The sequence below is a fragment of the Acomys russatus genome, chromosome 10 (assembly GCF_903995435.1).
Source record: "Acomys russatus chromosome 10, mAcoRus1.1, whole genome shotgun sequence".
In the NCBI taxonomy this organism is placed as follows: Eukaryota; Metazoa; Chordata; class Mammalia; order Rodentia; family Muridae; genus Acomys; species Acomys russatus.
In genome coordinates, this window is record NC_067146.1 from 69638169 (window position 1) to 69658949 (window position 20781).

Here is a 20781-nt window from a genome sequence, read left to right on the forward strand (position 1 = left end):
CATGAAAATAAACCATAAATATTAACTCGTGTGCCATTCTCATTCCCAAGTTCCGAACCTGCCAATTATGAGTGTGAGTCAGAGACTCACCCTGGGTTCCAGGCAAGCCAGGGACTTGAATGATCTATAATCTCCCACCTCAAACTTCCAAGTGTCAAGATTATAGATATCTGCTGCCATGGCTGGGGAAACCAGCTGTTTCAAGTAATGGTAAGATATGTTTTCACTGCTATCTTTCCTGCATTGTAAATCCCAAATATGCTACACTTACTTTATTAGTTAACAGATATCATCAGAATCAACAGTGTGACAGAAGCTTAAAAGCTACAATCATTTCCTCCTCCACTCCCCAACATCTGTAGCACTAACTCATTCAACAACTACATCAGCTGGGGCTATATAGGGACACCATGTCTTAAAATAGCTAACAACAATAACAACAAACTCAATTACTTCATCAGTTGTTCCTGAAAGATGTATTTCAGATTAATTTGTCTATAGTAAGAGATCAAGAAGGTCTCCAAGGGGGCTGGAGATGGCTCTTTCAGAGTTCAAATTCCAGCACCCACCTGGCAGCTCACAACTCCTGTTTCATGGAATCTGATGAGCTCTTCTGGCTGCCACAGGCATCAGGAGCACAAGGAATGCACAGGTACACATGCAAGCAAAATACCCACACCCATAAAAACAAAAAGGAATCCAAAAGAAAATGGACTCCAATCAACTCATTCTAAGAATGCCTCTACTTATGCAGTCAGTTTTAGCCCCTAACTACCTATAAAAAGCCTCTTTAGGGCTTACAAACTACTTTGAAAAGGACTCATTCTCACTGAGTTTCTTTTCTCCTAGAAAATTCTCAGTATCATGTAGGACTCAAATTCTATTTTAGACCTCTCGAACCTGATGTCATGGTATTCTTCCAATCTAATCTACTCCAGTATAAATACAATTCTCCCCGGCAGCTGCGGTCACACACACAGATAAACACACATGCACGCACGAAAAATAAATAAAGATAAAGTTGAATTACTTAGAACTCCCCAGACTTCAATCATAGAAATAAGTAAATTATATTTAGGAATCTTTAAAATCTATCACATACATTTTTGGGGAGATTGTTTTTTGTTTTTCGGGACATGGCTTTTCTGTGTGAATAGTGCTGGCTGTCCTGGACTCACTTTGTAGACCAGGCTGGCCTCGGAACTCACAGAGATCCGCTTGCCTCTGCCTCCCTAGTATTGGGAATTACAGGTATGTGCCACCACACCCAGCTTATCATATACGTATTTGCCCCTTAAAAGGATACTTTTAAGACAGGGTTTCTCTGTGTTATCTTGGCTGTCCTGAACTTTGTAGACCAGCCTGGCCTCGAACTCACAATGATCTGCCTACCTCTGTCTCCCAAGTACTAGGACTAAAGGCCCAGCTAGTATTATACTTTGTCTTACTAGTCCAGTAGCTTGTTTATTTTCTCAACATTCTTACAGGTATCATTTACTATTGGACTGTTACCTAATATTACACTGATAAAAATAAGTTTAGTTTCTACACAATATTTTATTTAGGATCACAGTAATTTGTATGATAAAAAAGTCAAGTTCCAAAATAATTTAACATACACATTTATGGTACAGTAAGAAAATGAAATGACAGCTCTTAAAGATACAGTTTGTTTGTTTGTTTGTTTTCCGAGTTGCTGGCTAGTCCAAAACAACAGAAGCTATTGCCACTGGTGTTGGCTATGTACCAGAGCTAGAAACACCTTACTGCTTAGGACATCACATGCTTTGGTTATAGGACTTAGGGAACTGAGCTGTCACCTTCCACCCAACAGGCTAGCTTTCACAGCGACAGACAGAAGATGCTATGCCGACTCCTGGGAAAGAACTGTAGTCTCACCAAGCTATGGATCCTGTGTGTTAAAGTATTGGTGTGCCAAGCAAAACTGCGATGCAGTTAACAGTGTGCCTGCCTGTGTGCACGTGTAGGTGTGCATAACTAACCACCTCATGGTTGGAGTCTTCTTTGGAAGAACTCCTACCTATCTAGTAGTGTACACCAGGTCAAAAGCCCATGGCTAGGGAGAACAGAGGACACTACTGCTGTTCTGCTGCCAAATGGTGAAGATGTGTGCCCATCTGTCAAGCTGCCCTCTATTATGTTTAAGCCCACAGATTAGTGCTACAATCAGCTTTGGTCAGAGAAGCTTCTCTTCGCAGTGGGTGAAGGTTACACAACTGGTCAAAGTGCTGACATTAAATGACTATTGAATGCTTAGCCTTAAGTGGACAGCTGTGTCACCTCAACCAAGGCTCAGGAGAACACTGCAGGAGAAAGCACAAAGAAGCTAAGAGTCCTAGGGAGGGGTGGAGTATTGTGGAATGTTCGTGTCTGTGTGTGACATGACCTTTGCACCCTTGAATTCTCAGCAAATGTGATTACCTCCTTAAGACCTGCACAAGATTGGTCGGGCCATGGACATCCACCATGAGGGTGTAACCTAATGAGGTCTCCTGCTTCTCTGAGGAATAATAGGTAGTTAATGGCTGCTGGAGGAGGGAGAGACATTGTCTTAGTGGTGCAGTACTGCAATGTTGCTCTTGTTCCTTAAAGCAACACTAATGAAAACCACAGGGTCTGGAAAAGGAGGTGGCAGACAGACACAAGACAGGGCATGAAAGAAAGGAACTATCAGCTGGGCGTGGTGGCATCCGCATTTACTCCCAGCACTAGGGAGGCAGAGGCAGGAGGATTGCTCTGAGTTCAAAGTCAGCCTGATCTACAAAGCAAATCCAAGACTGCCAAGGCGTTACACAGAAAAACCCTGTCTCGAGAAAACACACACACACACACACACACACACACACACACACACACACACACACAGGAAACTATCTGAAAAGAATCAATGGGAGGCTGTGGTGTATGAGGGGAGGGGAATATTGTAAAAATACATCATACAGATATATGAACATATACGGAAGCCTACTATTATATACACTTTAAAAAAACTTTTTAAAAGATAAATTTCAAAGTCTACCTGAACAAAAGAACTAAAGTTCTATTAACTGATGCATGTGGGAGTCCATTTTCTCAGGTTAGTGAATAAACAGTAATTAAATATAAAACACGTCTATATTGAAAATATACTTAGCTGATATTTCAATTTCACCAGAACCACTCTCCCTAAGCACCAGGCATCAAGGCTGTGAACTTACTTTGTAGCTGTCCTCTACTTCAGTTAGCTCAAGTTTGACATTTTCAGCAATTTTCACTTGTTCTTTCCACTTCAGCTCCATTTTTGCAAGTTCATCAGCATATCTATTGCATTTGGTTTTTTCATCCTAAATAACATTAGTATAATGACTAAAAACGTCACATCTCCACAGAGTAGATATGCATACAAAAACACATATGTGCTGATTACTTCAACAGTATAAAAGCAAAATGTTTACTGAGACAAGGACAATACCACATATCTACTTCAAAAAGTGGAACGGCTGACCATGAAGAGTGGCACATTAACAGTGTAACGCCATTTAAGTTATAATTTGTTTTAAACAGCTAAATATGTCTGTCAGTGTTGTACAAAAAAATACAACCCGAATACGCATAGCTCACGTACTTTGGGTCATATCAGGATGTACTTTTAATCACCTCTGCGGTCTACATTTCTAGGACCGTAACACTTCACAGTAAGCATCATTTCACAAAAGTATGACTTTTGCAAAAGGAGGAAATCTAAACCATGCACTTTTATGATAGCTCTTTTTTCTTAAAAATACAAACCATAAGGAAGAAGTTACCAATAGTGATTAAATAGAAGGCCAATTTCATTTTAAATATTTGTTCTTTCAAGAAAAGTGAAGTTCCAAAATATATTTTGAGCAATTCAATGGATAAAAGATCAACCTTCTAAACTCTACCCTATATATTCTACACTTCATAACATACACAATACCAGTTCCAAATATTTCACAAAGTTAAATGTAAAAGCTGACTACAAAAGTTCTAGCCCGACCAGGAGTGTGGCTCCCTGGCAGATCACTGGCGTCGTGTTTGTAAACCTCTGGCTTTGATCCCCAAGCACAGCAAGAGCAAAACAAGTAACTCCTAGGGACAGCACAGGGGAGTATGTTTAACACCTTGCAGGATGTGCTTTTTATTATATATATTATATATATATTATATATATAAATCTTTAATACTCTATTATAATTAAATTTTATTTTTCTTTTTCTGTTTTTTAGTTTTTCAAGACAAGGTTTCTCTATGTTATCTTGGCTCTACTGGATTTGTTTTAGACCAGGTTGGCCTTGAACACATAAAGATCCACCCGCCTCTGCCTCCCAAGTGCTGGGATTAAAGGAGTGAGCCACCACATCCGGCAAGAATTTTTTTTTAATGTGAACACTTACGAAAAGATAACTGTGGGGTTATAGAGATGGCTCATCAGGAAAAGTGCTTGCAACAGAAAGCACAAGGACCGGTGTTTGGATCCCCAACATCCATGTAAGAACCAAGTGAGGTGGCGTGCATTTGCAACCCTAGAGCTGAGGTGCACAGGGACAGGCAGATCCCCAGAGCTGCTATCAGGCAGTCTAACTGCTTAGTAATCTCCAGGCTCACAGAGAAAGCCTGTCTCCAGCAATAAGGTAATCATTCCACATTAAACTCTCGTCTCCACAGATAAACACTCAAATGTGCAAGTATACCAGCATGCACAGGGATGGCACATAGCATATACAAAATGCACTCACATACTTAAGAAAAAATGTAAACATTAAGCCATTATAAAAATGCAACTTAAACTACAATGACATTCTCACTGCAGTCATTAGCTTGACTGTGTAGTGACACAAGGAAACAATTTGTTGATTTCTTATAGATTCCCCATCCCAGCACCTAGGCATTTGAGTGAAAATAACTAATCCCTTTGACCACAAAAGACTTATACAAGAAATGCTCGGAACACCTTTAACAATCAAGAATCATCCAATATCATTCACCATGTTCTCCCTTTGTAGACTGCTTCCCAGGCTATGCTCACTCAGCCACCCTCCAGTCTTCTCAGAACACTGGCTGTCCAAGCACAGAGGAGCTGTACACGCTAGACAAGACTACCTGAACACCCACTTGCCTCACAAGCAGTCTAATCCCTTAGTTTTGGCCAGAACATATTAGCAGGCGAGTCTGGAGTCCTATAGCAGCAGCAGTACCAGGTAGGAAAAATGAAAGAAGAAACTGATGCTATTTGTTTTATCTCTTTCACAAAGCCAGGTCAAAACATGGTAAGTTGAAAAAAGAAGCAATTAAGGTTTGCTGAGAAATTGACTCTTACTTCCTGAGAAATATAAAAACCACTGGTATCTAAAGAAAAAAAACATCAAAAGGACAGGCCTATAGATAGATTCATGTCAACATTTTTTGCAGTTGATCCTAATGTCCTTGAGAGGCTGTGAGAACATCTTGTAGGCTTGTCAAAGGAGCTGCTCAGCTGGGTCACCCCATGTGAGGAGTGCTGTTGTAATAGGGAGAAAGCAATGCACTCACTGTTGCCAGCTGTGAAAACAGTAAGTACTCCAAGACAGTTTCCAGAATCCTTGATAAGGTGACCTCTGCTATCACACATGCATGCACACACACAGATGCAGGCAAAATGCCCATACACATGAAAACAAGCAAAAATTAAACAAATCCCAGCCACTTCATTATAATACACACCCCAGCAACAGTTGTATTACACACTGTTGCTACCCTGCCTTAAGACTGGCACTGCACTGTTTCTTCACACCAGCAGCAATAAAACACAAGCACCGCATCACACTAGAACAGCAGTACTGTCCTCATCATTTCTTCTATACAAAGATCTCAGAAAGTCCAGTTTAAATTTTGATTCAAACACTTTAATCATTTCCTTTAAAGTAGCAAAGAGTATATTATTATAGTAACATTGAGCAGATCTATGAATTTCATTCTGTTCTTTAAAAGCTACCTTCCTTTCCCATATGCACAAGAGGAACACACAGAAACAAAACCTTATTAAAGCACATATGCAAAATAACTTTGCTCTCTAGTCTAGATACAAATGAGAAGTAACCCCCTCCCCTACCAGCCTTATGTACTTTAACTAATGCAGAGCCAGCATCACCACTGAAGTTAACAAAATTGAAAGAGTCTGAACAATGCTACTTAAAATAATTGAAACTACACCTAGACAGCAACTCATTTGCTTAACATTCCAGGTGTTGGCTACAAGTGTCTAGGGTTTGCAGGCAACCAGTCTAGCCTGTCTGAAAAACCACTATGAAGAAGCAACTAAGGAAGACATCCTGAAGTCAACCTGTGGCCTCAACACACAGCCACACTGTCAAGTGCATGAGCGAACACACAGACACATAAATATAATACAATTACCTGTTATTGGAACAATAAATTTTAAAAAGGACTTCCCTTATAAAGTTCAAATGCTTTCTGTGTATCATTCTAAGACAGATAACCCACAAAAACATTTTATCATGTATATGGAAAATACTGACTTTAGAATCACGATTTTATAAAAAGGCCTGCATGTATAAGTACACAAAACAGTCCTCTCATCACCCTAAATGCATGATCAGTATAGAAGAATGGGAAAAGAAACCTCTTTACATTAACAAAACCCACCAAGGCATAGTTTCAATATCTGATAAATCATTTACTGAAAAAGGAGCTAACTTACCTGTAAGAGTTGTTTACATTTATTATACTTTTCAGTTTTCTCAGCAATTTCTTTGGTCATTTCACATACATGGTCCTTTGTTGCTGATGTGTCAAAATCTGTCTCTGTTGTTAACAAAAGCAGAGAATAAGTAATATTAATTAAGAAAATAATATTAAAATAATATTTACTGTTTGGAGGCTGCAGAGATGGCTCAGCTGATAGCAGCAGCTGTTCTACCAGGTGTTCCACTGGCAACACGCACATGGCAGCTGACATCTGTCAAGAATTCTAGTCCCACAGGATCTGACATCCTTTTCCAGCCTCCATAGCTACTAAGCATACATGCAGGCAAAATACCCATGCGTGTTAAAATAAATTACTACTGTTACTGCTACTACTATTATGTTGTTGTTGTTTCAAGACGGGGTTTCTTTTTTGTTTGTTTTTGTTTGTTTGTTTTTCGAGACACGGTTTTTCTCTGTGGAGCCTTGGCTGTGCTGGAACTCACTCTGTAGACCATGCTGGCCTCGCACTCACAGCGATTTGCCTTTGGAATGCTAGACTAAAGGTGAGATCCACCACTGCCTATCCAAAATAAATTAGTTTAAAAAAAGTTTAAGTACTTTGTCCAAAGTCAGGCAGGGCTACAAAGTGAGAGATGGTGTCTTAAAAAAATAATACAAAACCAGGCAGTGATAGTGCAGGCCTTTCATCCCAGCACTGGGCAGGCAGAGGCAGGTGGCTCTGAGTTCGAGGCCAGGTCTACAGAGTGAGACCAGAACAGCCAAGGCTACACAGAGAGACCCTGTCTGGGGGGTTGGGGGGGGGGTGGTAGGCATTTTTTCCCCTTTATTTTATCTTCTTGTAGAAAAACCTGAGTAAGTGAATTGTGAAAGCAATCCTGAAATGTTGCCAGGTTTAGTGCACTGGGCTACAATCCTACCACTCAGAAGACCCAGGCAGGGAGCATCAAAAGTAGAAGGGACACCAGCGGCCTCAGGGACCGGCCTGGGCAACTCAGGAAGACCCTAGCTCAGTGGTAGAGTATTTGGATTCTATATAAGAGCTATTTGTTGTTCTCTTCCATACTTCGTGTATGTATGTATGTGTGTGTTGCATTTGAGACAGTCTTCCTATATAGCCCAGGGCAGCTGTCAATTCCTACCTACTATCTCCACTTCTTGGGTGCTAAGGTTCCATGTACCACTGAACCTGACCTCTATGTGGAAATTTTTAAGTGTTATATGGCAAAACAATCTCAATTTAGTAAGAGAGAGATGTTTTTTTTTAAGAGTTGCTAAAAGTATTTCCAAAGTAGCACAAAAGCTGCCGTCCTTTCATAACTGGAAGAGTCTAGTCTTCCAGCCCTTTCCTCCCCCTCACTGAGCCCGCACAACCCAACCCTCAGTAGCATCAGAGCAGGTACTGCAGATTGAATACCATTATCCTAAAATCTGAGATTCAAACTCCACTAAAGGATGCAATGTTGCAGACTCTGAAGCTTTTTGACCAATGAATAGCTTCAGGGGCTGGGGAGATGGCTCAGAGGTTAAGAGCACTGACTGCTCCTCCAGAGGTCCTGAGCTCAATTCCCAGCAACCACATGGTGGCTCACAGCCATCTATAATGAGATCTGATGCCCTCTTCTGGCCTGTGGGTGTACATGCAGGCAGAGCACTGTGTACATAATAATAAATAAATCTTCAGAATAGCTTCCGATATAAGGCAATGAACTGCTGGTACAAACATTCCAATCTGCAGGAAAACTCTTGATTATTTTTTGTTTGTTTGTTTGTTTGTTTTCCGAGACAGGGTCTCTCTGTGTTAGTCTTGGCTTCCCTGGACTTGCTTTGTAAACCAGGCTGGCCTTGAACTCACAGCAATCTGCCTGCCTCAGCCTCCCGAGTGCTGGGTTTAAAGGCATGTGCCACCACACCCGGCTAGGAAAACTCTTGAAACCTGAAAGCATTTCTTCTTCCGAAGTATTTCAAAGAAGGAACAGTCAACCTCAAGAGAGGCCAAATAATGGAATGCTGCATACTGTTCACAGCAATCCGCCTGCCTCTGCCTCCCAAGTGCTGGGATTAAAGGCGTGCGCCACAATGCCCAGCTACCAATTCAATTTTTAATATGTAAATATTCTCCTAAAGGTTAATTATTAGTTTACATTGACTTTGCACTGTCACCAAATACATAATTATCTCATGTTAGTATCTTCATTTTCCTCTTTTGCATCTCAATTCTTTCATTGACAAGAATTTATGGAAACAGCCTAAAATTCTCATAGATTGAAGCAGACAGTATCAAATCAGTGTACAGAGTTTTCAAGGAAGTAGATTTTTACCTGCAGAAGACACTGCGGGCTTTATATCCACAGCAGAAGGGGAAGCGACCAGGTCTGTGTTCATTGAAGCATCATTCACTTTCTGCTGATTCCCGATCCTCTTTGTGAAGACACTATTAGTACTGGCCTATCCCAAATGTTAATACATTATTGTGAGTCATACTGGTCTCCCTTTACTAAGCATGTAAATAGTAAAACGTCTACAAAACTAGTCACTCTGAAGCCTAAAAGGAATAAAGCTACATCGTTTTCCTGATGGAAATGTTGCCAAAAAAAGTTAACTCTGCTTTTTCTCGTGAAATCACCAGAATTAAATTCACAGACATCTCCCAATCTCACAAGTCGAGATGTGCTCAGTGGGCCTGGAGCAATGGCTCTGCAGGTAAGAGCAGCTGCACCTACATTTGATTCCTAGCACCCACATGGTGATTTAGAACCATCTGCAACTCTAATTCTAGGGGATCCAATGCTCTCTTCTGACTCCACAAGCACCAAACCCACATGTGATACACACCTACATGTAGGCAAAATACACATAAAATAAAATGAATAAATCTAATTATAAATTTTTTTAAAAAATAGTATGTTCAGCTGGGCATAATGGCACACATCTGTAATCCCAGCACTCTGGTAGGCAGGGGCAACTGAATGGATCTCTCTGAGTTTGAGGCTAGCCTGGTCTAGAACAGCTAAGGCTACTCAGAGAAACCTTGCCTAGAAAAACCAAAAATCCGCCAGGCATAGTGGCACATGCCTTTAATCCCAGCACTCAGGAGGCAGAGGCAGGTAGATGCATCTGAGTCCAAGGCCAGCCTGGTCTACAATGAGTCCAGGACAGCCAAGGCTATACACAGAGAAACCCTGTCTTGAAAATAACCAAAAGGATAAAAAGAGACCAAAAAAATCCAAACAAACAAAAATAGTGTGCTCAAAAGTCCACAAACAAAAATCAAGTGGGATTGGAGAGATGGCTCAGCGGTTAAGATCACTGACTGTTCTTCCAGAGGTCGTGAGTTCAATTCCCAGCAACCACATGGTGGCTCACAACCACCTATAATGTGATCTGATGCCCTCTGCTGGCCTGCAGGGGTACAAGCAGGCAGGGCACTGTATACATAATAAATAAATCTTTTTAAACAAACAAACAAAAAAACCCAGAAACAAAACAAAAATCACCAAGTGAACCACAATCCTTTTTCACAAAACCCTTTCTACCTTTCTATCGCACATGCATTCCTTGCTTCTATTTGTTCCTGAGAACCTAGCCCAAACACAAGTCTGGTAACTGTGGTACCACTCGATCCCACATTTTGAATGTTTTCTTTTATACTTCACTTCCAAGATTCCCTCACGTAACAAGTCTTATATCTCAGTACAATTTGGGGCTTTACATCAATACATAAACTCATACAAATGAAATATCTGTTTTATTATAAATCTGCCTACCTACTCCTACATGAAATACAAAACAATAAGCTAACACATTTTACCTCTTCCCAATGTGGTATGACAAGTTGGAAGGGACAAGGGAGACGAGAACTAGTGTGTTATTATGACACACCAAGTTTAACCGACAAAGACACTTATCAAGGGCCTAAAGACAAGAGTGCTTGCTCCTCTTTGTTCTTCCTGCTGAGATAGCTTCCCTTATTGGATCTCAATAAATACAAATCTCAGGTTTAAAAAGAAAGAAAACTGCCACTACGCTACTAGGCCAATGACTTGAAATCAAGTAGTGATGAGCTTGCTGGGCACAGGGTTGCAGGCCTGTAATCCAATCACTCAGTAGGCAGAGACGGGCAAATTGCTGTGAGTTCGAGGCCAGCCTGGTGTACAAAGTGAGTCCAGGACAGCCAAGGCTACACAGAGAAATCCTATCAAGAAGAAGAAGAAAGGAGGAAGAGGAAGAAAAATAAGAAGAAGTAGTAGTAGTGGTGGTGGTGGTGATTAGCTCAGGACAGCAGGATGGCTCAGCATGTAAAAGCACTTGTAATCAAACTAGATTATGTCCTGAGACCCAGAGGGAATAACCAATTCTGGCAAGTTTCCTCTGACCTTTCAACCCAACCTACCTAGGGTGACCTACTACTCACAACATGCACATATGCCTACATAAATAAATATAATAGAAAAGATGGTTTCTGTTTAGAAAAAAGTGGTAATTTATATTCAGAAGGTTAATATTTACAACATTATATGTTTTATTTGCCAACAAAAATCTGACAAAGGAAATTTTCCATTCACAGGAATTCATTGACACTTACTGACTGGTCTGAAAGCTTGTTTATTTGTTTTTGGAGCCTCTGGCATTCCTTAAACTTTTCTTTGTAATGATCTGCAGCCATCTGAAGCCGAAGTTTCAGATCTTCAACCTCTCTTCTCAGTTCATGTTCCAGTGTATCAGTCTTTTCCTTAGAAAAAAACATTTCCACTAAGGAAAAACCCTTACAGTTCATCTATTAATGAATGTAATAATAAATCCTAACTCCATTTCCCTGACTATTTTTCCTAGCTTTTAATTTATATTTGTTATGGAGTGTGGGCTTTATATTCTATGGTTTACTTAAAAGCTGAGGAAAAACCACCCACCAATTATGTAACTCTTATCTAACTCCTTAACCATATTACCATTCTAAGTAGTAAATAAAAATCTACATGAAACAATCACCATCTGACATCAAAAATGTGTACTAGAGCCACTTTTACTAACAGTAAGAGCATACTTATAGACATTTTCCTTTCAATTCCTCTTTTACGGAGCTTATGGTGTTTGGGGATCAACAGACACAAAATTAACTTGCTTTACCTGATCTTTTTTCACAGCATTTAACTGAAGTTCTGCCAGTGCCTCAGCCAGCTGCTTTTTCACTCTCTCGTTTTCTAAGCGTGCAGTGTGGAGATCTGCCATTGTTTTATCTCGCACATTCACAGCATCGCTGAGTTCTTTAGCCAGAAAGACAGCTTCTTGCCGAGTTGCCTGGACTTGTTCCTCTGCTTTACGAAGCTGCTCTTTTAAAAATAATGTATCTTCCTGAAGGAAGGCAGATAGTATACAGTTGCAATTAAAACATCAAAACTTAAAAAGTTAACAGTTCCAGAACGTTAAGTTAAATAATGCTTTTCCAGACATGACTTAGGTTTTGTTTTACAATTCATATGTAACAGACTTACCTTGTGTACACTGAGACCTCTTTATATATGACAGGAAGTTATTAACACACCCAATGATTAAAGTTCTGACTGAACTAAAACACAAATGAAAGCTACTAAGGCCAAATGAATAGGAGCTCCCCATACCCCACTCTTTTAATCCCTGTATCTGAAGCCAGTACTCTCCTTTTTCACTAGAATCAAAATAACTTCAAAGACTTCTTTGTAACACCAAAAGCGTCAATTAAAAGATGTTTCTTTGCCAGGCATGGTGGTGCACGCCTTTAAACCCAGCACTCAGGAGGCAGAGGCAGGAGGATCACTGTGAGTTCGAGGACAGCCTGGTCTACAAAGTGAGTCCAGGACAGCCAAGGCTACACAGAGAAATCCTGTCTCGAAAATACAAAAACAAAAAATAACAAAAAAAGCAAACAAAAAAAAAGATGTTTCCTCTTTTCAAACATAAAAGAAGGTTAATAAAATATTTAGCTACCATCATAGCATTATGAAAACACAGAAGAGACATACAACATTTTAAGGAGTATAGTGAATCTAACCGTCCTGTTTTTTAGTCTGCTAAAAATGATGTAAAATAAGACAAAACTGAGTTCAATGTTGACATTTTTAGATCCACAGGAAAACAAGAAAATGAACCCATAATGCTGGTGTGTACAAAATCGTCCTAAGCCTAACCATACTAGTTATCCTTCTTTTTTGGTTTTTGAGCAAGATTTCATATAGTCCAGGTTATCACAGGGTTCAAACGTAGCAGAGGATGGTCTTAAACTTCTGATCCTCCTGCCTCTACCTCCTAAGCACAGGGTTTACAGGTGTGTACCACCATGCCTCATTCATGCAGGACTGGTTGGCTGAACAAAGGGCACTCTGCATGTTGCACAAGCGCTCTACCATCTGAGCCATATCTTGAATTCTAACAGTTTTAATTACACATCAGCCTCTATGTCAAGAAAAGAAAAAAATTATTAAAGGAAAATTCCTTTTAATATATTTAAGTAAAATTTAATACTATTCTGATATATCTTTTCAATCAATAACAAGGAGGTATATATACACCCCAAAGGGTGAAGATTTTATTTTTTGTTTGTTTGTTTGTCTATTTTGAGACAAGTTTGCTCTACATAGCCCTGGCTGTCCTGGAACTCAGTATGTAGATCTGAACTCATAGAGATCCACCTGCCTCTATCTCCTGAGTACTGGGACTAAAAGCATGTACTCCGACCATGCACAGTAAGATTAATTTATTTTTTTCAAACAGAGAAAGTTACTATGTACAAAAGTTTCAAATCAATGAAGTTCAAACTGCTTTCTTTCAACTGACCTATAAAATAGACAAGTTTAGAGAAACAGATACATTCAACAATTGCATGAATCCTATCTAAAGCCTCTCAGCCAACTTGCAAGACTCAACAAAACCCTAAATTTCTCATGGGTATTGATCTAGCAATTTCATCTTCAGAAAACATTCAAGAAAATTTTAAGTGATGTAGACAAGTCTTTCAGAACTCAATATTTTTTTTAAAAAAACAAAATTTAAGACTTAAAGTGTCTAAAATGAAATTATTTTGAACTAAATAAATTATGCCATTCCATACCTCCACCTAATGAAAGCTATGAAACCACTATAAACGGTAGCATATATTAGTCCCATCACTGAAAGAAACAGTTAATATAGTATCTTTTGAAAATAATAAACCAAAAGTTAAGTGCCCTTTAAGCTACCAACTACATTTGGGGAATTTATTCTTCACTTTAGCTATACAAGAATATGGGATGCAGCATTTCAGAAAAGCTGAAAACAGTGAACCACTCAGGAGAAGTACTGTCTACATAGATGCTGAGAGACAGGAAAGAATCAGGATGGAAAGGAGCTACAAGAACTCCTAGTATCCATACAAGCAGTCATAGCAACATCACTTAGGGCTGGGCATGGAGCTGAGTATCTTTAACCCCAGCATTCAGAAGGCAGAAGCAAGCGTATCTCGTGAGTTTGAAGCCAGCCTGACCTACATATAGAGTTACATGATGAGAACCTGTGTCAAAGAACAAGAAAAAGTTCTGGGGAACTACACACACACACATTCTCATTTGAGTTAAGATGTAAATATACATGTACAATTCATGTAACTCTTTAAATTAAAATACTACAGTATACAGCAAAAAAGGATGCTACCTTTTAGTTTGTATCCTCATCATTATTTAAATTTTTTATAACCATAAATTCATACTGAATTACAATCTACTAAAACATTTAGCAATTAATAATCACTTTCCTCAGTAATTATATACTATGCTTTTCACTGAAGTCCTGCTTAAATGCTAAAAAGATGCTGAAAGATATTTTAGCATCTTATTAAATCAAATATAATCAAATATTCTTTTCACATTTGCAATGTTTTAGATTTAAAAAGCAACTGTAGACTTAATCAGGAATTGTAAATGTCATGGACTTCTAACATTTTTCAAATTGCACTAACTATTTCTCCAGTATAATTCACAGCAACATTGTGAAATAACTTAACATTCATCCATAAAAGCTAAGCAATAGCTGAGCGTGGTGGCGCACACCTTTAATCCCAGTACTCGGGAGGCAGAGGCAGATGGATCACTGTGAGTTCAAAGCCAGCCTGGTCTACAAAGCGAGTCCAGGACAGGCTACACAGAGAAACCATGTCTCAAAAAATAAACAAACAAACAAACAAAAAAAAAACCTAAGCAATAAAACACAGTAAATGCAGCCATACAATACTGTAGGCACTGGAGAAGATGAAGATGAGCTCTCTACAGTGCTAGAACAGATTCAGCATGCTACATAATGCAAGAGCCCAGCTGGGTGGTGGGTGCCTATAATCCCAGCACTTAGGAGCTGGAGGCAGGAGTTGTTTTCGTTGTGATTTTAAACTTTTTCAAAAGAAATGGTTAAGAAACTAGAAATGGCTCCATGATTAAGAGTGTTGTCATTCTTGCGGATGACACTGTAGCCCCAGATTCAGAGGAGCCAACTGTTTCTCTGGCCTCTGCAGGTGCTCACATGCACCACACACAGACACACAAACACAAATAAAATAACTCTTAATATAAAAAGGATTTTTTTTTTTTTTAAGGAGAAATAGCTGGGAAAAATTTAAAACAAGAGTAATAACAATCATACTAAAAAACTTCAGCATCTTCAAAAACACATTTTCTAAAACACTTACTTTATTTGAGGTTGTAAGCAGGAGAGCCCTATGCAAGTTTTCCTTTTCAGTCAAACACATCTGCAGTTTGCCAACCTCTTCTTTGAGATGAGTAATCATGCTCTCTTTGTTTCCATCCAAATTCTTTAGAGTCTGTATCTCTGACACAAGCTTGGTATTTTCTATTTCTGTATTCTTCAAATGGGCCTGTAACAGTAGTGTTTGAAATCAGCAATAGTCTTGCTAGGACCATAAGCCAAGATAGCCAAAGTTTAAAACATCAGTATTTTGAGGGCTGGAGAGAAGGTTCAGTGGTTAAGAGCACTGGCTGCTTTCCCAGAGCTCCCAGGTTCAATTCTCAGCCCCACATGGCAGTTCACAAGTGTCTGTAACTCCAGTTCCAGGGCTTCTGCCACCCTTGCACAAATATACATGCAGGTGAAACAGCAATGAACATAAAATTAAAAAATAAATTTTTAAAAACACCATTATTTCTTTCTCATCCAAAAATGCCAAAGGAGGGACTGGGTGTCAGGAGACTTTGGAAGGTTTTTATTTCCCAGAGCAATTCATTCTAATGTCTAACTATATCACCTGATCTCTAAAGACTTTTCCATCAATTTAACCACTTATTTTCTATTTTAAAATGTAGGTACATTTGGGTGTATTGGAGAGAGAAATGTCATGCTAGTGGTATATTTAGAAATTAAGAGTGAAAATTTCTGAAAACAAGTCAATTAACCAGGGTCCAAGAGGGCCTGTGGAGACTGAAGCACCAATCAAGGACTTTGCGTGGACTGGACCTAAAACCCCTACACAGATGTAACTGATGGGCAGCTCAGTCCTCATATGGGTCCCCTAGCAAGGGGAAGGGTGGCTGACTCTTACATCGACTCTGCTGCCTGCTTTTCCATCACTCTCCCTTGGCGGGGCTACCTCACCAGGCTACAGGGAAAGAGGATGCCCTCACCCCTGATGCGCTTAATACGCTGGGGTGTGATATGCTCCCCTTCTCTGAGAAGTAGGGGAAGGGAGGGAGAGGGGAAACAGGGAGGGATCCTAGGATCGGGAGGAGGGGAGGGAGGGGGCTATAACCAGGATGTAAAGTGAATAATTTAAAGAAACAAACAAATAACGACAGAGAGAAAGAAGGAAAAGAAAAAGGAAAATTCTGAGAACTAGAAAGGCTACACTCAAAACATCTCAAACAATTATACTAAAAAGAATTGTCTTTATTTTAATGATGCATTTAGTTGTAGGTCTGTGGGTATGTGCATTCAAATGTTCAGTGCCCACCAAGGCCAGAGGTAGTTGTAAACCACCTGAGTGCTAGAAACCCCAGTCCTCAGTAAGATGGCCCTTAAGCCACTGGGCCATCTCCAGCCCAATTCCACTTTTTCCTTGTAAGAAGTACTATATTGGGGCTGGAGATATGACTCAGTGGTTACGAGCACTCTCTGCTCTCCCATAGGTCCTGAGTTCGATTCCCAGCAACCACATGGTGGCTCACAACCATCTACCCTATAATCTGATGCCCTCTTCTGGCATGCAGAAGAGAGCACTGATACACATAAGAAATAAAATCTTTAAAAAAACAAAAACAAAAAAGATGCTTTAAGAAGCACTATACTGTCTATCTTCCATGTGCCTCAGGTCGCCCTCTGACTTCAATAGGTGACTGTGACAGACCTCCAAGGCCCTCCCCCTGCCACATCATAGGTTCACATCAATTCACATGTACATGTATACACAACCTTTTACGTACTAAGAAGAAATGAATAGCTTTTTTGCACTTTACTCTTAAAGGACTAATTCCTATTCCTAGGGATGAAATGCATCTCTGGCCCTCTGGAACTGTCAGCAGCCTAAAGCTTTGCAGCATCATTTCTAAAACACTACCTAATGTCCATAACTATCAGCTCATAAAAGGGATTTGAGGCTGACAACTTAGAATGTTCACCTCAAACTTAAAAACAAAACAAACAAAAAAACCCTGTGTATTCATGTATGTGAGTCTATACATCGGGTGTCACAGAACACGCATGCTATGGTGCAGTGTGAAGGTCAGAGGACATCCTCAGATGTTGGTCATCTTCCACCTTCTCTCGATAAGGTCTCGTCTGCCACTGCATGCATCAAGCTAGCTGGCCACACGCCTCCACCAACTCTCTTATCTCCACCTTCTACCTCCTTAAGAGTACAATGGGATTACAGACACATGCCATTGTGTCCAGCTTTATATGGACTCTTAGGATGTGAACTCAGGTTCTCACATGTTAAGTGCCAGTGCCTTACTCACCCATCTTCCCAGCCAACTCATTTTTTAAGATCTATTTATGTATACAGTGCTCTGTCTGCATGTGCACCTGCACGCCAGAAGAGGGCATCAAATCTCATTATAGATGGTTGAGAGCCACCACGTGGTTGCTGGGAAATGAACTCAGGACCTTTGGAAGAGCAGTCAGTGCTCTTAACCTCTGAGCTACCTCTCCATTCTTCATTTAGAACTTTCTATAGGAAATGTTTCTTAGATACTTGAAAAGTAATCTCAGTTTTCACCCACTTAAGCTAATTTAGTCCATACTGCAGGACAGAAATTTTTATAGGACAGAAATTTTTCATGAGCAGTGGAGATATTTTATATTTTATAAAATTACAAAATATTTCAAATGTCAGTATGAAATATGATCAGGGGGCTGGCGAAGAGGCTAAGGCACCTGTGGCCAAGCCTGACAACTACACTCAATCCCCAGACCCCACATAGCAGAGAGGTGATTCCTCAAAGTTGTCCACTGACCTCCACACTCCATGGCTTCTGAATGCCCACACTCACAGACACACAAGCATGTACACACATTAAATAAAAGTAAAAAATTTTTTAATATTATCATCACTAAAGAAATGTATACTCGCCGGGCAGTGGTGGCACACTCCTTTAATCTCAGCACTTGGGAAACAGAGGCAGGTGGATCCCTGTAAGTTTGAGGCCAGCCTGGTCTACAGTGCAAGTTTAGGACACCAAAGCTACACAGAGAAACCCTGTCTCCAAAAACAAAAAAGAAATGTATACTCTTGATGAAAACGGTTTATATCAATTCGGATAAACAACTTTCCTGTTATCATTAAACTCTGATTTATTAAACAGTACCACTACTAAAACACCAACAAACTTCCTAACACTAGCTTTCAGGGTCAGTATGCATTGTGGTTGTGACTTCCTCTTGTTTCCTTCCCATCTGGGATTGCTCACTCTGAAGAGAACTACCATTACTATGAGACACTCAAGAGACCTTCTAGAGATAGATGAAGGACCTCCTTACAGAAACTATGAGAACCTCCCTATAAAAGCATCATCAGCCAGGCAGTGGTGGCACATACCTTAAAGCCTAGCACTCGGGAGGCAGAGGAAGGCGATCTCTGAGTTAGGAGGCTGGCCTAGACTAGAGAGTGAGCTCCAGGACAGCCAGGGCTACACAGAGAAACACTGTCTCCAGAAAAGAAAAAGAGGAAAAAAAGGCATTATCAACCATGGAAGTACATTCTCCAAGCCTCCATGCAAGCCTTTGGCTAAGTCCCAGTCATCCTCCTGACTGTGATGAGACAAGTGACCAGGAGCTCAGCTGAACACTCTCAAATCCCCAACCAAAAGCCAACTGGGGTAAGAAAGGAACAGGAACGGGACTGTTCTTTACCTTATAAAGCTCCTTCTCGTCCTTTTCCGTCTTCAGCTGACAGTCAAGCTGTTCTCTTTCATGCTGTGCCTTCCTGAGTTTATCCTTCAAACTGTTAGGATGAAAAAGCATTACTAAAAGCCATTTTTTAAAAGTTACTAACTGAAGTCATGTCTTTAAAGCAGAGATACCTGTCTAACTCTGTTTCCTTTTCAATCGCTTTCTGCGTCACTGACACAATGTCTTCTTCAAGCTGCTGGGCTTTAGATGCAGCGTCGCTGAATCTCTTCATAAACTCCTCATTTTCCGCTCTCAAACCTTGTGATACTTCAAGGAGGTCCTTTGAAACAATGAAAGAATTTTTCAGAAAACAAAACTGTATACTTCAGAACCCTATCCTTTAAAAAGGACAGACTAGTGTAATGGCATATACTGTTAATCCCAGTGCTCAGGAGGCAGAGGCAGGCAGATCTCTGTGCGTTCAAGCCAGACTGGTCTACATAGTAAATTCCAGCACAACTAGAACTATGAAGAGAGACCTTGTCTTAATAAAAATAAATGTTTTGTTGTTGTTTATTTGGCTTCTCAAGGCAGGTTCTTCTGTGTAGCCACTGCTGTTCTGGAATCCACTCTGTAGACAAGGCTGGCCTGCAACTCCACAGACCCACCACCTCCTGAGTGCTGGGATTAAAGGTGTGCACCACCACGGCCAGGTCTTAACAGGGTTTCATATCTTTTGGGTTGGGTGCTGGGACTACAGGCACATACCACTACAGCTGGCTTTGAATTCTTATCACTTCAATCCCACATTTATTCCTCCAAATTGTATTTTAAAGAAAAAAGACTGTAAAATAAAGCTGAAATTCTAACAGTTAAAATTTTTCACAAACTCAACCTTGTTTTTATTTTTTATTTCATTTTGTATTTTTGTGAGTATATAATGTGTCCATGTGAACTGTGCACACACATCTGTGCAGGACACGCAAGCCTGTGTTCTGGGAAGGAAGGCCAGAAAAAGGCATCAAGTCTCCCCCTACCACTCTCCACTTACTTATTTTGAAGCAGTATCCCTACCTGGAGCTCGAGGAGTTTTCCTGATCAGACTGGAGGCCAAAAGGCCCCAGTGATCCTCCTCTCTCTTCCTGGCTTGAAATTAGGGTTACAGGGCTTTTGCAGTGATGCCCAGCTTATGTGGGTTCTGATCCTCATGATTAAGAACAAATGCGTTTAAGCACGAAGCCATTTCTCCAGCTCCCAAGTTTTTTGTTTGTTTGGTTTGGTTTGTTCTGAAACAATGTCGTAGCTAAAGCTGACCTTGAACTTGACCTTGATACTATACCTCAGCTTCTTTTGTGCTGAGATCACGGTGTGCACCACCATGTCCGGCCTGAACTATTAACATAACAATTTTAACATGTATTTCTGACCCCTGCTTTTCATGCACCCCTTATTTCACTAGCTTCTCAATGAGAAGAAAGGAAATAAAAATTAATTCTGTTTTGTTTCTTGACATCTTACCTTTATTGTTACATCAGTACTAATGGAGGTCTCATTACAGTGTGTCACCAAGTGCCATCAAGCACTACAAAACATGTCTTTATCTAAACCACTGCTCCTAATGTTCTCAGTGAGATTCATTCAAAGACTAAGGCAAATATTCAGAGCTGGTACAACATACATAAAAAAATAAAACAGAACCTCCCACTTTAAACAGATACT

At 40.1% G+C, this 20781-nt stretch overlaps 1 protein-coding gene across 1 annotated transcript in view; it reads right to left on the reverse strand.

The window, feature by feature from the left end:
• Positions 1-20781, reverse strand: part of Tax1bp1 (Tax1 binding protein 1) — a 42858-nt gene that overhangs the window by 15788 nt on the left and 6289 nt on the right. The window contains exons 5-12 of the mRNA XM_051151498.1: positions 19254-19402; positions 19084-19174; positions 15413-15598; positions 11854-12078; positions 11312-11458; positions 9048-9174; positions 6722-6825; positions 3219-3344 (exon numbers count right to left, since the gene is read on the reverse strand). Of these exons, the coding sequence (XP_051007455.1) occupies positions 3219-3344; positions 6722-6825; positions 9048-9174; positions 11312-11458; positions 11854-12078; positions 15413-15598; positions 19084-19174; positions 19254-19402 (1155 nt within the window). The remainder of the gene's footprint in view (positions 1-3218; positions 3345-6721; positions 6826-9047; positions 9175-11311; positions 11459-11853; positions 12079-15412; positions 15599-19083; positions 19175-19253; positions 19403-20781) is intronic.